General features: G+C 40.1%; 1 protein-coding gene and 1 long non-coding RNA gene across 2 annotated transcripts; one reads left to right on the top strand and one right to left on the bottom strand.

Moving 5' to 3' along the window:
• Positions 1 to 584: 584 nt before the first annotated feature.
• LOC135075991 (sodium-dependent transporter bedraggled) lies at positions 585 to 22,256 on the top strand. The gene is made up of 15 exons (XM_063970438.1): positions 585 to 959; positions 2,322 to 3,396; positions 3,549 to 3,679; positions 3,759 to 4,040; positions 4,211 to 4,407; positions 4,834 to 4,971; positions 5,046 to 5,280; positions 5,682 to 5,899; positions 8,265 to 8,459; positions 8,901 to 9,279; positions 9,425 to 9,573; positions 11,017 to 11,084; positions 11,205 to 11,331; positions 15,873 to 16,060; positions 19,994 to 22,256. The coding sequence occupies exons 2-15, from the start codon at positions 2,369 to 2,371 to the stop codon at positions 20,421 to 20,423; spliced, it is 3,765 nt and encodes a 1,254-aa protein (XP_063826508.1). The 5' UTR covers positions 585 to 959; positions 2,322 to 2,368; the 3' UTR covers positions 20,424 to 22,256.
• Positions 12,466 to 14,369, bottom strand: LOC135076269 (uncharacterized). Its single transcript, XR_010258231.1, has 2 exons — positions 13,371 to 14,369; positions 12,466 to 13,190 (listed from the first exon to the last, which is right to left on the bottom strand). It is a non-coding gene; the product is annotated as an uncharacterized LOC135076269 (long non-coding RNA).
• Positions 22,257 to 22,273: the final 17 nt, after the last annotated feature.

The raw sequence follows: 22,273 nt of genomic DNA, 5'->3' as shown, positions 1-22,273 counted from the left end.
ACGTTTTTTTTTTTAATAATGTCACAGTTGTAGACTTGAGACGGAACTAAATTGATTAAAGTGAAAATTACGACTTTGAATTAATATACTTTTAAATAAACATTTCATTTATAGAATGCAAATAGATTCAATAAAATAATTTATAAATAAAAGTTGAAGTTGTAATTCGAAAATGTTTACTAACTTGATTCCAGACACGCAAAAGACCATTGCCATTGTCGCATAAAGGACAACTATAAAAAAAGTCACTTCCTCTCGGAACTGTCAAAAAAATTCACTCTCTATGGAGCTGTCAAACTCTATGGCGTTTCCACCCCGTGCCCCGGATGCCTGACTTGTCGCAATGAATTTTACCGTTTCGTTTTCCAAACTAGATTGAAAGGAATGTTATTTTATACTAATTTATTGAGTTCAAACACAATTTGTATAACTATTTTAGTAATTTTAATCAAAAGCTAAATTATTAAGAAATTATTTTGTTCTATTAATTCCAGAGTACATAAATTAAAAATATTTTTTGTTGCTAGCAATACTTCAGGTGTAGCTAGCTGTCACTTGTCAAATCTCAAAAATGTCAAAAGTTCTGTTCTTTTTCATCATAAAAGTTCTACAATCACAGTAAATGAGGTCTCTTTAAACATTTCGCAAGTTACCTGAAGTCTTCTGAGACACTGATAAAGACTATTTAGGATTCAAAGGAACATGATACATACTTTTACGACCATTTTTTGACGACCATACAATCCGAGGTCGCGATTTTAGTTTTAAGTTTAGATTTATCGATCATCATCACAATTTAAAACAAATGAATTCGAATCACATAGTTAATTGTTCGACAAAAGTCGATTTGTTAACATTTTATCGTGGAATGATGTGCTTGTGTCAAGTGAATTAAGTTTGAGTGTGTCTTCGTTAATTTCACATTCATTAGCTTTTCTTAGAAAAAGCCAGGAAATCAGGTAAGTCTTATTAAAAACGTTTTATTTTTTTAAAATTTCTTCATTAAACATGCATAATTAATCGAATCTAAAGAAAAAACTGTTATAATAAACACTCAGGAGGTATCTTCAAAAGTGATTGTTTATTGTAACATGTTTTTAAAACTTAAAAAGATTGGTAGTCTAAAATGATTTGGTTATGAATGAATATGAATTATTATTTTGAGTTGTGAAAGTAAAACAATTTATAAAACATTTACTTTTTTAGTTATAGATTTATAAACATGCTGTAACTTAATAATTTCAAAAAAAATAAAATAATTAGATAGTTTCAATGTATTTCTAATAATGCTTATGATCTTTATGTCAGAGACTTTAGAAGATGTTTGAAGTGGTTTTTCCTTGAAACATTTTTGGAAAGATTCATGATTAAATAATGTAGGTAGCAATTTTTCTTTTATGGCAAAATATATTTTATGAAATCTGATGATGTAATAAAAGATAATATTATCATTTATCTTGGGGTTATCAGCAACATTTCGAGGTATTTATTTATATTGCACTTGTTGCATCTGTGCCCTATCTTGATTGATTGATAAGAAATTACCTAATTGATACTTAATTGACTGAATTCTGATTAAATTGACAATGAAATCTTGACCACACATAACTGAGGTGAGTCATTTATTTGAAATGATTCAATTCAATTTCGAAAACTAAACCTTTTACATGAAAATTTAATTGTTAAAATGTGGTCTACTTACATATTATACTGCCTGTACAAACATACATTGATAAAATTCAAAATACTTAAGAGCTAAATGAATTAATATTAAAGACGGTCTTTTTTACAGAAGCATTGAAAGCACTATTTTAATTGTTACCACTGATATGTTGATTGTCCTATAATTTATTGTTTATACTTTTTTAACACTAAGTAAGGACATCAATGGATTTACATACCTACAGTGTGATGTGATATAATATTTTTTAACTTTTGTCGTCTTTCATTAATCTCTGTGTTAGTACAGTTTATGCTGTGAAATCATTTTGTCATACAATATTAATCTTTAGTTATGGGTGAGTAAGATTCATATCTGTTTTAAGCAACAAATCATTCAGTTACTCATGTTTACCATGAAGTTTGCATTACCATGTTAATATTTGTCCGTCATTCACGGGTGTTGCTGTAATTAGCCTTATTAGTGAGACAATTCATATGTAAGCATACGGTTTTGAGTTGCCCATTAGTATGAACAAGCTGTGGAAAATTGTAACAAAAAAATATTTTTGTATGTATTCCATCAGTGTCAACAATAAACAAGTGTGTTATAATAGTTGTGGAGAATAGTTTGTGAGTGATCTGGGATCCCATTGTTGCAGGGTTATCTCCAAAAAGAGCTGGCTATGACTTAGGTCATGCAATAAAAATGGAAGTAGTAAATGACGGTAGGTATGAGCAAAGAGAAAATCTACCAGGGAGCAGCGCAGACAGTGATGCTTCTAGCAGCATTTTCGAGAGTAACGATAGCAGTGACGACCTAGACAAAACCTCAGATGATGAGGACCTCAAAGAAGACTTGCAGAAAACAATACCTGAATGCTACAAATCCGATTCAAACTTTTCTTCACAAACAACCAGTGACATCAATGATGAGGAGTTTCAAGCAACAGCTCTGTGCCAATTTATGGATATTTTAAACGATTTGGATGAAGTCCTGGATAAATCTTTACTGGCTTGTCTGGATGATGGCACCAAATCATTTGATAGTGATGAGGAAGATCTGATTTGCAAAATCAAAGAGGTTATTGGTAATCAAGAAGAACTGTCGGATGTCTCCGAGGGGCAGAGCTCTATAGAAGACAATACCCAAGTCGTAGTAGCACAGCATGGTCTCACTCCTTCAGCCCCTCTGTTAGAAGATCTAGATTTTACACAAAGTACCAATGAAAGACCAAGCTTCACCAGTTTTGGTAGGTCCAAAAGCTTCTCAGAGTTGTCTGGTAGTAACAGGCAAGCTTTGGTGTCGTCATTGGAAAGAACTAGTGCAGCAAATAATAATGTGCGTAATTCCATGAGAAGATTGGATCCAATAGTTTTGCCTGCGATCTCGGCGCAGGAGTCGTGCGAGCCGTTGACACTGCCAGTTATTTTGTTTTTGGAGCATCATGTGAATGTGCGGCCGACTAGCGCACCTATACAGTTGCAAGTGACGGCCGCTAACTTGAGCGCTGATGGGAGCTCGGGCCCTTTGATCGTGGGTCGAAGGGCGCTGCTGATGAACAGGACTCTTTCGCTGCCGTCGCCGGGAGAGAGTGACGTCACCACGGGGGACTGGACCGGCCGCAATACGGCTCGAAGCACGGCCAGGAGCACTAGCACATCTAGCTCCTCGATAGATTCATTGGCCGCTATTCCGTCGTCAAATCATCTTGCTGCTGGTCTGAATGATGAGAGGTAAAGTCACCTTAGGAAATTTTTGATGCTTGCGTCATTTGGTGTCACTAAAATTGCGATTAAATTGCCCTATGAATCATAACGCACGAAGTAGGTATAATGAGTAATAAAGATTCTCCTTAAAATTAATTAACATTTACTAACTTTTACAGAATTGATGAGACTGATGAACCTCCTTTTGGAGTGTGGCCTCACAGCATGAGCGCTATGCTGGCATGTCTTAGCTGCACTGTAGGCATATTTAATATTTCAAGGTTTGCCATTCTCAGTGTTCATTTCGGAGGTAAGAATAAGTGATAAAAGTATGCACTTGATAAAATTATTTTTGTTTTACTCTAAATAATATTGATCGTCTTTTTCAGCGAGCTTTATAATACAGTTTTTTGTATTATCATTATTGATTGGCATACCACTATTCACATTATACTTATGTTTGGGCCAAGTACTAGAGTCGGGCCCTGTGGATATGTGGAGAATATCGCCCATATTTCAAGGAGTTGGGGTGTCATTGCTCATCATACAAGCAGTATTGGGCGTCTATAGCATAATAGGACTGTCGTGGATATTCGTGTACTTCAGAGACTCTTTTATTACGTCAGATGACAAATACAAATGGGCACTCCCACACGATTACAGTTTAGAAGGTGAGTGCATTAATTATTCAACTTCCGTCCGTGTCTATTGATGAAAAAATGTCGATATCAAACTTGATTAACGGAAGTGTAGTCGTGAAGGTCGTTCCATCTAAACAATTACTTTTTGCCGACCCAGATACAGATGCAAGTTTACTGATTGATTCCTCGTACAATTACAGAGCCTGGCACAAAAAACGGCACATTCAAGATACAGGAGTCTTTGCCGCAGTATTTCCAAGGGGAGGTGCTACAAAGAAACATCGGGTCCAATACCTCGAATTTCGGCTCAATAAAGTTTCAAGTCGCATTCAATTTAGCTGTAGTGTGGATGATTGTATTCGTCTCGCTCAGCAAAGGGTTGCGGTCATATGGAAAGGTAAATGCTGTGTATATTGCAGTTGTTAGTGTAGTATAAACAATTCATTAGTTACTTATTGTCTAACTAAACGAACAAAGTCTAATGAAGTGGTTTTTGTTCTCTTTCACTTTTTTTACCCTGGATGGAAAAATAAATTCTTTATGAAACATGTTTCACACATGTATCTGTCTGTTCTGTGGCATCGTAATCAACGAAAAATTACAGCTTGAGTATAATTTGTGATCAAGAATCGCGCAATCGACATTAAACGGTTGAATTGATTTTCAATTGTTAACAAAGATTATATTATTGATTTAATTTAATAATTTATTATCCGTACTCACGTAAACATGTCATAATATATTATAAGTACTACGTAAATCGTACCGTAATGTAAGATCGCATATTATGTTTTATTTATTACATTACCTTGAATTGTTTCAGGCTGTTTACATGCTGATATTTTTGCCCATATGCGGCACGCTTGTGTTATGCACGAAATTACTTACGCTCATTCCGTACGATACTGTGACAAATATTTTCTCTGAGACCGAGTGGAGTGAATTCTTTATCAACAGTAACGTAAGTATTTCGAACACATGTTTTTAAGGAAAATTGAACGTTTTCTGTTTGACTTTACGGTTCAAATTTTACAGAGTTGGGCAGCGGCGGCTCAAGAGATATTCTTAACTTGGGGGTTATTAGGAGCGTGTATAATGCAGTTAACATCGCACAAAAATGCCAAGAACAAGACTAGTTCTATGCTGCAAAAGGAGAGCGCGTGCATCGTGGCCTTCACCTTCGCCGTTCTGTTGTTGGGTGCATTCCTCGCGAACACTTGTGTGCAAATATTGAAGAACTACGGCTACGTTTACATACCTGGCAGTTATGGTAAATTATACACAATTTATTCACTTTTACAGTACAATTTTGCTTGAAAAATGAGGGTAAAAATGCGCAATTACAAATGACATGTTAAAGCTAAATGAAAAAGTATGCGCTAGTTTTTTCGCGTCCATTGTTATGTTGAAAAAATGATTAATTACGATTACTTGATTAGATTTCTTTTTTACGAAGTATTTCTAATTGTTTTACAAACTATGTGCATTAGTATAGTATTAATTTGAACTCGTATCATGAATTTTGTTCAAATTCTCATAATTATTCATTATCATCGTCTTACCTGATGTTAGTGTATGAAGTTGCAGTCGTTAGGTGGTATAACATACTAAGTAAATTCCTAATCCCTTATTTTCGATACGGATCTTTTATTTCCGATATTTGTTTTGCAGAAACGGTTAAATCATCGCAGTTTTTGTGGCCGATGTCGGAACCAATGCCAGGGAACGTGGTTTCAACGCCAGTACGCTACATGGGCCACTATAGCAGCTTGGTCGGGGTGACAGTGTGGAAGAATGGCAACACCGCTAGAACGATCAGCGGGTGGCAACCGCTGCAGCTGGCAACACAGGTCGTGCCGGCTACGCTTGCAGTGTTGCCCGCTAACGTTGTGAGTATTCATTTAGAAACAAAAAGATATTATTGAAATTGTTGTCATTGGCGGCTTGCCTAAAAATGAAGTAACCAAAAAATTAGAAGAAGAATAATAATATAATTGCTAAACACCTTAGTTTAACATGAGATTGAGCAATAATAAAGCCAGCGATTTTATACATACACTATAACAGAACAGAAGTTTAACATAATTATGTAGATTATAAGTGAGACGTCTATGAAAATAATGTGACTCGTCTTTAATATACATAATACATATCAAATAGATAACTACTTCTTACCGTAACCAGTTTCCTCTCTAACGCACCTGGTATTGTTAAAACACGTTTTGTAGTAAATTGCCGCTTTAAATACCGTCACGCGAGCGTGTCAAACATAATTATGGCTATTAATAAACGGATCTAGAATTCGTTTCGTATAATTATAATTTGTGTAATATCTCTCTACACTCACGTTACGACTAGTTTACTAATTAATATCTCATCTGCGAATTTAGCGACATAGCACGGTATTTACCCCCTTACTAATAAAACTTACACGCTCGTTGAACAGTGTTTTAAAGTGACGTTCAGTATGGAAATGTCATTTTAAAACAGTGTTCAACAACTGTGTAACTTTTTATTAGTAAGGGGGTTAGTCTTTATTTGACTGCATTTTCTTTTAACGTAGCATACCATTGTCACTAAGCTTCTCCATCTGTGAGACAAGTTGTGTTCTTCTCGTGATCTTCTTTAAGTATCACAAAATACACAAATAATGATCTCTTCGTAGTATCATTTTAATTCAATTAACCGATATACCTGCGATCAAAATTATGAGTCCAGTTTGTTAATACGAACGTAATTAGCTGGTAATCTGATATCTAGCGGTAAAGCCTGTGATGCACAGCTCGAGTTTATAATATGGCGCCATATAACGTTTCCATACAATTAAATGTGTATGTGTAATATCATATGATAAGACAACAGGATTTAATTTTAATTTAAAAGTAGCTTTAAATTAAAAAATGGCTGTTAACATTTCGAAACGTAACGCAGAACTCGCATAGTAGTGTGCCAGAGGCTCAAATGCATACAGCGAGTGGCTATAAACAACTTTAGGTTAATATTTCAGACAACCTGAGTATTAATTAGGCGATTATCACGTTTCCATACAAATTGACATGACGTAGTAATTCCTTCATTATGTGTATGTGTAATATCATATAATTATGATATGACAACAGGATTTAATTTTAATTTAAAAGTAGCTTTAAATTAAAAAATGGCTGTTAACATATCGAAACGTAACGCAGAACTCGCATAGTAGTGTGCCAGAGGCTCAAATGCATACAGCGAGTGGCTATAAACAACTTCAGGTTAATATTTCAGACAACCTGAGTATTAATTAGGCGATTATCACACTGCACCGCGCTCCGCCGCGGTCCGCGTGGCGACATAATAACGAAATACGAATCCCGCCCGCAAACACGTTGTCAGTGTGTTGTGCCGCGCGTGTTTTCTATACAAACTGAGGTACTTGCATATAATGATTAAATCTGTCGTCCCGCGTACCGCGGCGGAGCGCGGTGCAGTGTGATAATCGCCTTAATGCTGCAAATGTACATTTAAACTTACTGCTTGGCGCTTTGCATTATAGAACAATGCATTTATTAATATTATTTAAATTGATTTCAAAACATTGATAAATATTGGCTCCCTTTGGACTTCAATCCAACGCCAGCTAGATTGTGATAAGGATCACTTGGAAAATGTGATATTAATTGTAAACCAAATAAACTATTTTAGTGTTATGCTAGTATTAAAATTATTCCCAAAGTTATAAAAAAATTCGCGCCACACTGCGTGGCATTAGCCAAGACTTTTAGTTGGCCGATAGTTTAATCGGGCTGTTAAACAGTATGTACAATAGGCTAGTTTAGTAAAAAAATTTTTTTAGTCCGTCATGTTTAATATCAAAAAATATTGGACACATATATTTTTATTTGTCAATCTAACAAATAATTACATAGTTATGGTGCGACGTCACAACGTGCGGCACTTTTATGCAAGCATTGACGTCACGGGCCTCTTCTTATGAACTTTGGCGCGCTTTATCCCTTTAAATTTTCATTAGTTTGAAAAAGTGAAAAATACGTGTAGAGTATTTTTTGATAAGTTAACTGACGGACTAATTAAAACTCTTGCTTTTTGACCCAGAAAACATCCCTATTGTACATGTAACTACTTAATACGTGTAAATCAGCCTTTATTTATACCGATTTGGTATCAGCCGATTCTTCATAATTTGAATTGGGCCCAACTAAAAGTGTAGTCTGCGCCTAGACACGTAGGCCCTTAGAATTTCAATTCCTGTTTCAGCTGTCCCCAGCATGGGCGGTGATCTTCTACTTCATCCTGATAATGTTCGGCATCGCGCAGCAACTTGCAATATGGCACTGCGTCATCACAGGCGTTATGGCCATCAATGCGCACGCGCTGCGGGTTTGGGAAACTACTATCACGTTTCTGAGCTGCGTATTTGGACTGGCTATGGGATTGCTGATCAGCACTGATGTGAGTTTATATTTGTTGAAACTTGTGAGTTCCATTCTATTTGGCTATCTTGAAGGTCCGTGTGAAATGTAACGTTACATATTCGAGTTACATCAGTGAGGGAGGAAAACCGGCCATTACAGCGTGCACTTTATAATGATACTAAACGAGTATAAATCAATGAAGGAGGAGAACCGACCATTACAGCGCGCACCTTGTAATGATACAATGTGTAATTATATCAACTAATTCACATGTGTATGCTCACATAATCAAATTTATAATGTAATGTAATGCTTAAAGTCGAATCTATAATGTTACATTACACATGAAAACTCCCAGTGAGGGATCACCTTAAAATAAACTCTTTACATCTGTAAATGGATGACCCAATGATGAGTCAAATACTGGTTCTTGATAAGCGATCATATTGCCTTTGATAAGCAAATTCTTTGTCCACAGGCTGGCATAAAGATAGTCCACTTTATAGACTACGTGTGGACCGGCTCGTGGTGGCAATGCGTGATCCACATCGCGCTGGTTTGCGGCGTATTCGTGGTCCGTGGCCGTCCCTATTCTCCCGACGTCGTGGTCGCGGCGCTATACTCGTCTCGGAACAGATTGTCGGCCACGCTCGCCGCGCTACTGAGCTTCACGTGGACTGTGGTGCTGCCGGTGTTATTGTGCGTGAGTATCGCTGCTAGACTTGTGGTTGTGGTCCACACGCTACTCGCCCGAGGTCGTGGTCGCGGCGCTATACTCGTCTCGGAACAGATTGTCGGCCACGCTCGCCGCGCTACTGAGCTTCACGTGGACTGTGGTGCTGCCGGTGTTATTGTGCGTGAGTATCGCCGCCAGATGTAGTCCACACGCTACTCGCTCGAAGTCGCGGCGCTATACTCGTCCCGCAACCGACTGTCGGCCACGCTCGCCGCGCTACTGAGCTTCACGTGGACTGTGGTGCTGCCGGTGTTATTGTGCGTGAGTATCGCTGCTAGACTTGTGGTTGTGGTCCACACGCTACTCGCCCGAGGTCGTGGTCGCGGCGCTATACTCGTCCCGCAACCGACTGTCGGCCACGCTCGCCGCGCTACTGAGCTTCACGTGGACTGTGGTGCTGCCAGTGTTATTGTGCGTGAGTATCGCTGCTAGACTTGTGGTTGTGGTCCACGCACTACTCGCCAGATGTCGTGGTGGCGGCGCAATACTCGTCTCGGAACAGACTGTCGGCCACGCTCGCCGCGCTACTAAGCTTCACGTGGACTGTGGTGCTGCCAGTGTTGTTATGCGTAAGTATCGCCGCCAGATGTAGTCCACACGCTACTCGCTCGAGGTCGTGGTCGCGGCGCTATACTCGTCCCGCAACCGACTGTCGGCCACGCTCGCCGCGCTACTGAGCTTCACGTGGACTGTGGTGCTGCCAGTGTTGTTATGCGTAAGTATCGCCGCCAGATGTAGTCCACACGCTACTCGCTCGAGGTCGTGGTCGCGGCGCTATACTCGTCCCGCAACCGACTGTCGGCCACGCTCGCCGCGCTACTGAGCTTCACGTGGACTGTGGTGCTGCCAGTGTTGTTATGCGTAAGTATCGCCGCCAGATGTAGTCCACACGCTACTCGCTCGAGGTCGTGGTCGCGGCGCTATACTCGTCCCGCAACCGACTGTCGGCCACGCTCGCCGCGCTACTGAGCTTCACGTGGACTGTGGTGCTGCCGGTGTTATTGTGCGTGAGTATCGCTGCTAGACTTGTGGTTGTGGTCCACACGCTACTCGCCCGACGTCGTGGTCGCGGCGCTATACTCGTCCCGCAACCGACTGTCGGCCACGCTCGCCGCGCTACTGAGCTTCACGTGGACTGTGGTGCTGCCTGTGTTACTGTGCGTAAGTATCGCTGCTATACTTGTGGTTGTGGTCCACACGCTACTCGCCCGAGGTCGTGGTCGCGGCGCTATACTCGTCCCGCACCGACTGTCGGCCACGCTCGCCGCGCTACTGAGCTTCACGTGGACTGTGGTGCTGCCAGTGTTGTTATGCGTAAGTATCGCCGCCAGATGTAGTCTACGCGCTACTCGCCCGACGTCGTGGTCGCGGCGCTATACTCGTCTCGGAACAGATTGTCGGCCACGCTCGCCGCGCTACTGAGCTTCACGTGGACTGTGGTGCTGCCGGTGTTATTGTGCGTGAGTATCGCTGTAAAGTAGCCTAAGATGCGTATAATTGCATCGTTTTGTATGGAAAATGCAGCGTGGGACGTCCACCCACAAGGTGGACCGACGACCTGATAAAGGTAGCAGGAAGGCGCTGGATGCAGGCCGCTACCAACCGTGCGATGTGGAAGTCATTGGGGGAGGTCCTGTGGCTGAAATGATGATGATGTATGGCATTTTATGGATATTAGACGATAAGCCCATACATTTTAAAGTCGCCCTAAAATCGACGATAAGATTATGTCGTGGCGCCGTAGCGCGCAACTTAGTTCGGCGCGCTACTCGCCAGACGTCGTGGTCGCGGTGCTATACTTTAGCGAGAATTTAAAATATTAAGTTACAGTTTTTATTACTTTTTAATTTATTTTCAGACCATCTGCGTCATGGATTTCCGAGTAGGGCAACAGCGTCAACTCTACAGCTGGCGAAAACAAGCTGGGTAAGTTCTGCATGATTTCTTGTTCATATATTATGGTAAATAGACTGAGAAATAATACTTTTAATTAAGCCAAAAGTAAACCCGAAGTCAGAATGTTAACAATCATGTTTTTTCTTATAGATATTGGCCGATATGGACCCGTCAACTTGCCGTAGCGTTACAACAAGGATCTCTACTGCTGATCCCCGTAGCCGCATTCGTACAAACATGGCGCTACATGAACAAAGGACCCCCAGATATACTAGAGGTGAGATTCAATGCTTGTTTGTCTCTTATGAGAGTGAGAGAAATGAATATTGAAATAATCTCGCACATTTGAAAATCCTGCAAATTTTACTTCATGTATTTAGGCTGGTACTAACTTGTAATGGTTCTATATTGGCTCACATAAAATTCTAAATCCTATTCTTTGTCTTACTACCGATTTGTGTTCATAATAATCTCTCTTCATAATTTTATTTTTCATACTTTTTTTATTCATACATTTTTATTACTACCATCGGAGCTCATAACAGTTAGTAATCATAATTTTTTTATCAATGCTGTTACTACTAAGAACCATTTAAAGTACATAATTTTTATTTTCAGATCTTTTTTTTTCATAACATTCATTGATCATATTGTTTTAATTAATAATGTTGTTACTAAGAACATACTTCAACTCATAATGTTGTTGTTCAGAATAATTTACTTTATAACAGACATACTCGTATCTTTAAAAAAATCATATATAATTTAATAGAGTAGATAAGCATGCAGAGCATGCAGCATGCATTGGTATCTCCTCGTCTCCGGCGCTGCGGGATGTGCAGCCCTCCCGCCCTTGCGTAACGAGGCTCAGGCACCCACGCTTGCTTCCGCAGCCTCAGCCGCTTCAGCTCACCCGGGCGCCTGAGCCTCGTTACAGCGGGCGAGGGCTGCCCTCCCTCCGCGCCTCCGGCTTTTAAATTACACTCTAGGGGTAGGGCAGACAAGACTACGTGGAGTCGGTTTTGCAGCGATTCGTTTCTGTCACGTTAGTTTTGTGGCACAAAATATTGCCTGTTTTGGACCATTTCAAATTAATTTAATGTTAAAATACGATTTAATACGAATATAGACATCATGATTTTCAATAATATGGATAAATACACTTATGAGTAATAAAGGGTTATGCCCACTTAGTATGGGACCTTTGGCCTGAGGTGGACAGACATTACAGCATGTAATTTGTTATTTATTAAATAGTCTATACCAGTAAGAAACAGAATATAAATATCATTTTGTATCCAAGTCCTTTAAACATTTTTTTTTGCTTTTTTTTGATTTTTGACTAGAAAGGTTAGAAGCAAAATAAAACACCATTTTTTATTATTATCTCCTTTATTAATTTTCTTTCTTATTTTTAATTTTTTCTTTTTACAATGTAATTATCAAAAAATAAAAATACATTATAAAAACAAAAATCTTAAAAATAGTTAACCCGCTGGCAGCGGAGCAAGGCCCAAACTACCGGTGGTCAGGGTCACAGGCTGAGGAACCTCCGGACAATGCGTGCCGTGCTGAGGATCACCGTCTTTTGAATCTGACCCTTGAGCCAACCATCTAGCGAGAGCTTCTTTAGATGTTGGTCGAAGCTCTTCGCTATTAGCCCGTTTGCCGAGACAACTATCGGGACAATGATCGTCGAGTCAACATCCCACATGGCGGTCACCTCGTGGGCCAAGTCAAGGTATTTGCTTTGTTTTTCCTTCTCGGCCTTCACGAGGTTTTCGTCATGCGGGATGGTGATGTCAACGAGCACTGCCCGACGTTGGGATCGGTCAACCACCACAATATCAGGTTTATTACAATTATTATTATTATTATTATTTTAATCTGACTCATGGGTCAATAAAATATTGTCTAGGAACTAGGCAGGTGGAAATACATGTTCCTGATACCTTGCCCAGCTCAAAAACCACAAAATTGTCATAACATGAGCACAGCAACCTACTGTTATTCGGCCAATATCAGGGCAAATGAATCCTCGTCCCATCATGTGTTTGTTGGGGCTCCACAGCATGTGTAGCAGCTCGATCAGCTCACTGCCACTTAAGAATTACATATTTGGTCAGATCCCCGCAGCTGAAACAAAGAAATTAATTATGGTATCATCCAAAATTCATTCTTTAAGATATTGAGATGTGATGTCAATTTTTATCTATCAGTAAGAAGTATTTGTATAGAAAAAAATATACACTTTGTTCAAATATATCAAGCCAATGTCTTTAATAAAATATAAAAAATAATTATAAAAAAACTTACTTGACGAGGTGAAATCTGTTCCATTATTACATTATTTTCGAATATGTGATTCTCTTTCAGTGTTAATATGCAGTCTATGGAACGTATTTGTAATAAAGACAATCCACGTTAACTGTGACCAGTGCTAGTGGTTGCTTCTTCATTTGAAATATTATTTGTCCTTGATTGGTGCAGAGCCACACCGTGGCCACGGTCCAACATGAGTGACAACATACACTGCTGTTATCAATCTAAAAAAAAAGTTTTATTAGGATTATGGTAATCTACGGTAAAGGTAGTTGATCAAATACATTGTAAAAGGTATTCAACAAGTCCACACGCTCATTCAATAACTTACCAGCTGAGGAGTCATCCACTGACATTATAACCAACTGAACTTAATAAGCTCTAGGCTATGTCGCCTCCTCTGCATCATGTCAGCTATACAATTGATACATATCATAGGTTCCTCATGACATTGAGGAATTGCTAGTTGCATTATCCAAAATCGGGCTGGGGTTAACATTGGGGCTCGGGTCGGAGTCCATACGTAAGCCGTGGTCGGCGTTTAGGCAAGGTTCGATGTCCGAAAGTGAGCCATTGGTCATTGGTTGAGTGAGATTCGTAGTTCGAGAGTATGCCAGGGTCATCGGGAAAGGAAGCATCGAGGACCATGGTCAAAAAAATAAAGACGTCAAAAGGGAAACTTATACAACACTCTTCTGCTTTTATTTTGGCAAAGACTTGGTTTTGAGAACTAAACAACACTCACGATGAAAAATTCAAAACAAAGCGAATGACAGATAACAGCTGTGACAATATTTTCAGTGTTGCCATGCTAATAATGTGGTGATGAATAAAAATAATCGATATAAAAATCGATTATATTTTTTGATGACTCGAAATAAGGTGTATAATAAGGTGTGTGTGAAATAAGGTTTCATTTAGTTATAAATATTTTTGGTAGTGTTATTAGAATATTAAAAAGGTTTTATAAATGTCATTTTAATGAATACGTATTTAAAAAATAATAATTGTCATAGTCGAACAACAATCGATATGAATCGATTCTTACCGATAAGATTCATTTTGGCAACACTGAAATGAGTGTTAAAGACAGGAAGTTGTAATTATCACATAAAGTACTATTTAAATTGGATTTTTATAAAGGCACATTGATACAAAGTTACACTAAGTGAATACTTTAAAAATTAATTAAAAATTTTTGGCAAATTCATATTTTCATTAGCAGCTTGTCCACGCCAGGCCATAAATGAACATTGTACTTTATGAAAACAAATATTAGGATACATCACATTTATGAATATTATAGTTATTTATTCGAATGATTATGAGTTTCGATCATTAGTATAGAAAAATATATGAAAACAAATATTAGTAAAAACTAAGTGTATGATTAGTGATATTATGAATATCAATGATTATGTTTTTAAATATGTAGGTTTTAAATTTTTTATGAAGAATGATCATTATGGTATCAAATTGTATGAGAAATATTTTCGGACCTCCAATGATAGGAATTGAAAAGTTATGTAAGAAAATGCGCTACCACTTGTAATGCATATTAAGATATGGCCTGGTCTGAAATCTACCTATCTCTTTCTGTACTTTTCTTACTTTGATTAGTTACTACAATATGATCTATTAGCTATTTGTTTCTAACTTTTAAATTACTAACTTAGTTGCTTGCTGTAAACTCTTTTTAATTTTATGCTGCTAGGATTTTGGAACTAGTAATTGCACGGAAGAATTGGTAAGTTTTTATAATAGTAAACTATGTTATGAGTAAAGTGAGAGTGAGAGAGATTTGTTGGCTGTCCCTTGTTTTGGTTGCGAACCCCGAGAGAATGTTTGCTCTAAACGCCCACTCTTACAAAGTAAATTATATTTTATCTCTTTGGTCCTATATTAAAAAAAAATTAAGGCCCGGTTTCCACCAAGGCGCAGCAGAGCGGAGAAGTGTTTTGAATAACCAATCAGACATCATTATTTCCATTTCTCTTCACCGCTCTGCGCCGCGTCAAATTTTATAGAAAAAAATTATGGCCCGGCACTTCTCCGCTTTTGGTGGAAACCGGTCCTAAGTCCACCATCACCAAAGAACAATAGGCTAGTTTCCTAAAAAAAATTTGTTAGTCCGTCAATTTTAATATAAAAAAATATTCGACACGTATATTTTTAATTGTCAATCAAACAAATAATTGATTTTAATTGAAAAAAAAAAAAAACATCACAAAGTGCTGCACTTTTACGCACTCTCTGACGTCACGGGCCTTTTTTTAGAACTTTGGCACGCTTTATCTCTTTACATTTTCATTAGTTTTAAAAAGTGAAAAATACGTGTCGAGTAGTTTTTGATAAGCTAACTGACGGACTAATTAAAAATTTAAAACTCTTGCTTTTTTACCCAGGAAACACATCCCTATTGATGTTGCCTTTAATGTTGTGATGCAAACTTAGTTTTTGTGTCCAAAGTCTACCCTAACCGTCGCACGTCCCCAGCGCATCCAAAACCTATACCGGCCTCGTATGGGCGCGGACACCAGCCCGCCGCCCGTGGGGCCGCGGCCGGCCCGCGCCGCGCCCGCGCCCGATCCGCCGCCCAAGTACACGCCACCGCCTTCGTATTCTACTGCTACGGGGGCGCGTCTGCTCAATACTATTAGGAGAAGCTTCAGGACCTTGAGAAGGTAAGCTGGATTTCAGGTTTCCTTAGATACTAACACATTTCGTTGTCTCTGCCAAGAAGACAGAAACGGTCTTGCACGAGTCAGCTAAAAAGTTGCCGCCCGTGGGGACGGCGCCGCGCCCGCGCCCGATCCGCCGCCCAAGTACACGCCCCCGCCTTCGTATTCTACCGCCACTGGGGCGCGCCTGCTCAATACTATTAGGAGGAGCTTCCGGACCTTGAGAAGGTAAGCCCTAGTGAAAAAGGCACACTTGGTTTTCTCAAGACCTTCTTTTCAAGAATGGGTCTATCGTCGCCGCAAGGGCTCGTCTGCTCAACGACTTTGAGAAGGTAAACAAAGCTAGATTTGAGGCTCCCGTAGTGAGATACAGGCACACTTCATTGTCCTTGTCAATAAGAACCCTTTTTCACGAGAACGCCCGCGCTCGACCCGCCGCCCAAGTACACGCCCCCGCCTTCGTATTCTACTGCTACGGGGGCGCGCCTGCTCAATACTATTCGGAGGAGCTTCCGGACCTTGAGAAGGTAAGAATACTAGGCGTTCTTAGGAGAGAAAGGCAAGACAAGAACAATCGCGCCCGACCCGCCGCCCAAATACACGCCCCCGCCTTCGTATTCTACCGCCACGGGGGCGCGCCTGCTCAATACTATTAGGAGGAGCTTCCGGACCTTGAGAAGGTAAGCCCTAGTGAAAAAGGCACACTTGGTTTTCTCAAGACCTTCTTTTCAAGAATGGTTCTATCGTCGCCGCAAGGGCTCATCTGCTCAACACCATGATGAGCCTCCGAACTTTGAGAAGGTAAGCAAAGCTAGATTTGAGGCTCCCATAGTGAGATACAGGCACACTTCATTGTCCTTGTCAATAAGAACCCTTTTTCACGAGAACGCCGCCCAAGTACACGCCCCCGCCTTCGTATTCTACCGCTACGGGGGCGCGCCTGCTCAATACTATTAGGAGGAGCTTCCGGACCTTGAGAAGGTAAGAATACTAGACGTTCGTAGGAGAGAAAGGCAAGACAAGAACAATCGCGCCCGACTTGCCGCCCGAGTACACGCCCCCGCCTTCGTATTCTACTGCTACGGGGGCGCGCCTGCTCAATACTATTAGGAGAAGCTTCCGGACCTTGAGAAGGTAAGCAAAGCTAGATTTGAGGCTCCCATAGAACCCTTTTTCACGAGAACGCCGCCCAAGTACACGCCCCTGCCTTCGTATTCTACCGCTACGGGGGCGCGCCTGCTCAATACTATTAGGAGGAGCTTCCGGACCTTGAGAAGGTAAGCCCTAGTGAAAAAGGCACACTTGGTTTTCTCAAGACCTTCTTTTCAAGAATGGTTCTATCGTCGCCGCAAGGGCTCGTCTGCTCAACACCATGAGGAGCCTCCGGACTTTGAGAAGGTAAACAAAGCTACATTTTAGGCTCCCATAGTGGGATACAGGCACATTTCATTGTCCCTGTCAATAAGAACCCTTTTTCACGAGAATGCCGCCCAAGTACACGCCCCCGCCTTCGTATTCTACTGCTACGGGAGCGCGCCTGCTCAATACTATTAGGAGGAGCTTCCGGACCTTGAGAAGGTAAGCTGGATTTAAGACTTCATTCAGGATAGAGAGAACAAGGCACACTTCATTGTCTCTGTCAGCAGAAAAAGGCACTCTGTCAGCCATAAAGTACACGCCCCCGCCTTCGTATTCTACCGCCACTGGGGCGCGCCTGCTCAATACTATTAGGAGAAGCTTCCGGACCTTGAGAAGGTAAGAGTTTCCTTATGAGAGAAGAAATCACACTTTGTTGTCACTATTAGCCACAAAGTATACGCCTCCGCCTTCGTATTCTACTGCTACTGGGGCGCGCCTGTTCAATACTATTAGGAGGAGCTTCCGGACCTTGAGAAGGTAAGATTTACTTGTCAAAAAACCCCTTTTTCTCAAGAACAGCCCTACCCTTCACTGTAGTCGGAACGGGAACCCACCTGCCAACATCATCAGAAGCTTCCAGACCTCTTGAAGGTAAGAGTTTCCTTACGAGAGATGAAGGCACACTTCTTTGTCTATGTCAAGACAAAAACGGTCGCGCCCGCTCGCCGCTCAAATAAACGCCCCTGTCTTCCTACTCCAGGGCGCGTCTGCTAAACACCATTAGGAAAACTTCCGGACCTTGAATAGGTAAGTTTCTTTACAAGAGAAAAAGGCACACTTTCTTTCTGTCACGAAAACCATATTTCTCGAGATGGGGCTGTCCTTCTTCTTTCTTCGTCGCACCTTGAGCCAGACTGCAGTAAACCATGAGAAGCTTCCAAACGTTAAAGGTAAGCGGGATTTCAGGTTTCCTTAGATACTAGAGCACATTTCGTTGTCTCTGCCAAGAAGCCAGAAACTGTCGTGCACGAGTCAGCTAAAAAGTTGCCGCCCGTGGGGCCCCGCCCGACCCACCGCCCAAGTACACGCCCCCGCCTTCGTATTCTACTGCTACGGGGGCGCGCCTGCTCAATACTATTAGGAGAAGCTTCCGGACCTTGAGAAGGTAAGCAAAGCTAGATTTTAGGCTCCCATAGAACCCTTTTTCACAAGAACGCCGCTCAAGTACACGCCCCTGCCTTCGTATTCTACCGCCACTGGGGCGCGCCTGCTCAATACTATTAGGAGGAGCTTCAGGACCTTGAGAAGGTAAGAATACTAGGCGTTCTTAGGAGAGAAAGGCAAGACAAGAACAATCGCGCCCGACCTGTCGCCCAAGTACGCGCCAAGCCTTCGTATTCTACCGCTACGGGGGCGCGCCTGCTCAATACTATTAGAAGCTTCCGGACCTTGAGAAGGTAAGAATACTAGGCGTTCTTAGGAGAGAAAGGCAAGACAAGAACAATCGCGCCCGACCCAACGCTCAATTCACGCTCCTGTCTTCTTACTCTAGCGCCACGGGAGCGCTATTAGGAGAAGCTTTCAGACCTTGAGAATGTAAGCAAAGCTAGATTTTAGGCTCCCATAGTGAGATACAGGCACACTTCATTGGCACTGTCAATAAGAACCCTTTTTCACGAGAACGCCGCCCAAGTACACGCTCCCGCCTTCGTATTCTACAGCTACGGGGGCGCGCCTGCTCAATACTATTAGGAGGAGCTTCTAGAACCTTGAGAAGGTAAGATGTACTTGTCAAAAAACCCCTTTTTCTCAAAAAGTAAATATTCCTACTCTCCCGTTGTTGCCACGAGAACCCGCTTGCTCAGACCTTCAGGAAAAGCTTCCGCCCTTTGAGAAGCTAAGCTGGATTTCAACTGGATTTGTAGAGGTAAAGGCACTGTGTGGTTCAAAAAGTCCACTTTTTCTCAAGAACGTCTGCGCCAGACCCGCCAAGTACATGCCCCGGCCTTCCAACTTCATGGGGCGCTCCTGCTAATACTATCAGGAGTAGCTTCCGGACCTTGAGAAGGTAAGAATTATTTATTTTCCGTATAATGGTACACTTCCTTATCTCCCACGCACGTCGCAACCAGAAATGTATATACACCCCCTTTTAGTTTAATGCCACGGGCGCTCAACACTATTTTACCTTTCGGAGCTTGAGGTAAGCAGACTGGACTTTGATAACACGAAAAAGACACTAAGATCAATTCGTTTTCTACGTGAAGAAGACACTTCAAAAACAGCCTCGCCGTCTTCTGTTCTGTTCGTCTTCTTTTGGAACCTATCTGCTCAACATCATCACGAGAAACTTTTCAAAGCTGGATTTTAAGAAAGTTTGCTTTTTCGCAGTTCGAAAATATTCCTTTTTTATTCAAGAACAGCCTCGCCTTCTCCGTCGCTACTTGAGCCAGACTGGTAGAACCACGGAGGTCTAAGATATTTTCAAGCTATAAAAAATAAAAAAAACATGTAGGTATAGAACAAATGGTAAAGCGATTTACGGCGCATATTTAGTAACCCAAACATTATTTTCAGAATAACCTCATCCCACACTCAATCACTAACAGAAGATACATCACAAATACCAATCACGCTGAGCGAAAGCGTAGACCGCGAGCGGCAAATTTCGTTGGAATCTCAGCCACCAGAATACAGCGGGGTCTTCACCGCGCCTTCCATCACCATCACCGATGAAACCGACTCCCGGAACAGTCGGGCTCGCTCGTCGACGTCCAGGAACTCTTTATCTCTAACTAGAGACTACCTCAGACGGTCGTTCGTTCGAAAAAGCGACTCAGCAAAGAGTATTCGCTCGAGTCTCCGCCGCAGTTTTAAGTTCGGGCAACTGTCCGGCAGCCACGAGCGATTGGTTCGCGCGGCAGAACCTATGTCCAGCACGCTTGCCATGTCAACGGTACTTGACGCGTCAGAACCTCATGCGCGGAGCCGCGCCTCTGTCATATAATAGGGATGTAGACATCGCTTTTTATGAACTACCTACCTTAATGATTTTTTTTGTAAATATTCCGTCAGCTATTATATTATCTCCGAAGTAGTAAGTAGTTTAATTTTAGCACTTTAATGTTTTTAAATGCCCTTAAGGTGTCAAATGTCTTGGAATTTTATTAACGGTGTTCTCATCCCTATTATAATTAATTATTAAACACGAATTTTGTTAATGTGATCCAGCATTCTAGATATTATTCAACATTTTTACAGCGATGATATCTCGAAATTAATAGTCAATGGTCATATTGCCTATTCCTGAACCGCCTGTGAGGCATCACAACCATATTTTTATATTATTTTTGTGTGTAAACACATACTAGTTTTTAAGCGAGTCTAATGATGCTTTTTGTTGTATAGTCGAGAGTTACGAAGGTATGACCCGGGATTAGAGTACACGTAGATTAAATGTGTGAATTATTTTTGGTCCTGACTATACATTTTATTTACAGCCGGTTTAGTACTGTCGACGTATCCAAATGATTTATTGACACAATAATAAAGACATGCAGATGTTTTTAGTGCCTAAATATTAACTGCTGAGAATACGAATAATATATTTCAAGCCGACTGTATGTTGAACTTTTAACTTAACTGTAGGTACTTAACTTAATAATAATAATGAATCAGACAATAGTCTTTCGTAATTATCTTAAACCAGAATCTCAGAATCTTCACTATTTTATTAATGTGTTATTTTCGTTTTTTTTTTTTGTAAGCACAATCGTGAGCCATGTAGATAGTTTTACAATGAAATATACCTTACGATTAGAAATTTAATCACTTAATGATGTATACTTAATGAATTTGATAATAAATACAGAGCTTAGATGTGTTTAAGATTTTTAATTAATATTGAAGTTGTGAAGCCATCGTTATAAGTATTAAAATCAGACTAGAAATGTGTTCTCGTTAGATTAAGTTAAGTGAAATATATTTTCTAAATTGCATAGACGATTGTCGTTGACTGAACTCAATAAGAATGTCAGTGTGTTTGTTGAATGCGCAGTTTGTTTTATTGATGTGGCGAATAATTTCTAAATTTTAATTTGTAATGATCTGTTTTAATTAAAATGATTCATTTAACATCACAATCTTACTAAGTTTTAGTATTAATACGTTTAAGATGTTCGATTGGTAATTCGTTTTGTGATATGCATGCCACTTGTGTGATTCGCCACTAGAAAATCAGACTCATTTATTTCGTAAATGTGATGCATGACTATCGATTGTACGTATTAATTAGAACTAGTTTATTTTGTCACTATCGAAGTTCAAATAACAATAACCAATATTACAAGCTGTTATGTACTTAATTGAATTAATTTTAGCAAATATATTTTTAAAGGTTGTGATTTGTTTTTTTACTAACAAAATATAATATGTACGATAGTTTTTCATCATTGATCGATAGTTGTGTAAAAGACAAACTAGGGTATAATTTCTGTTCAGTGTAAAGTACAATGAAGTTAGAAATAGTTTAACACTTTGGTTGTTCAATAATTATATGGCAGCTTAATTAAGTTCCTTCACGCATTTAAAAATTATATTAAATTGTTAATTGAAATTTGGTTTTAGCTCTAGTCACTACACATTCTTCCATGCATCAGTTTTATTAAACATCACAATTTTGTCTACATTTTATTTAAGTATTATGAAATTTATAGCACATTTTTATCGCACTATTAATTTTAATCTCTTTATTATACATTTAATTTTGCTTGTTCTTTATACATTCCACATTGTTGCAATATTAACGAATTAGATAAGTAATAAAAATCTTTTTACGTCATACATTAGTTTCATTTC

The sequence above is a fragment of the Ostrinia nubilalis genome, chromosome 11 (assembly GCF_963855985.1).
Source record: "Ostrinia nubilalis chromosome 11, ilOstNubi1.1, whole genome shotgun sequence".
In the NCBI taxonomy this organism is placed as follows: Eukaryota; Metazoa; Arthropoda; class Insecta; order Lepidoptera; family Crambidae; genus Ostrinia; species Ostrinia nubilalis.
The sequence above is the reverse complement of the archived record's forward strand: the minus strand, read 5'-3'. Positions and strand labels throughout refer to the sequence as shown.

Bases quoted from the DNA above. Each gene is read 5' to 3' on its own strand.
- LOC135075991 (XM_063970438.1), top strand. From the start codon at position 2,369: ATGGAAGTAGTAAATGACGGTAGGTATGAGCAAAGAGAAAATCTACCA. The intron at 9,574-11,016 runs GTGAGTATCGCT...ATTTATTTTCAG, and splicing joins TGCTGCCAGTGTTATTGTGC to ACCATCTGCGTCATGGATTT. The intron at 16,061-19,993 runs GTAAGCTGGATT...CATTATTTTCAG, and splicing joins AGCTTCAGGACCTTGAGAAG to AATAACCTCATCCCACACTC.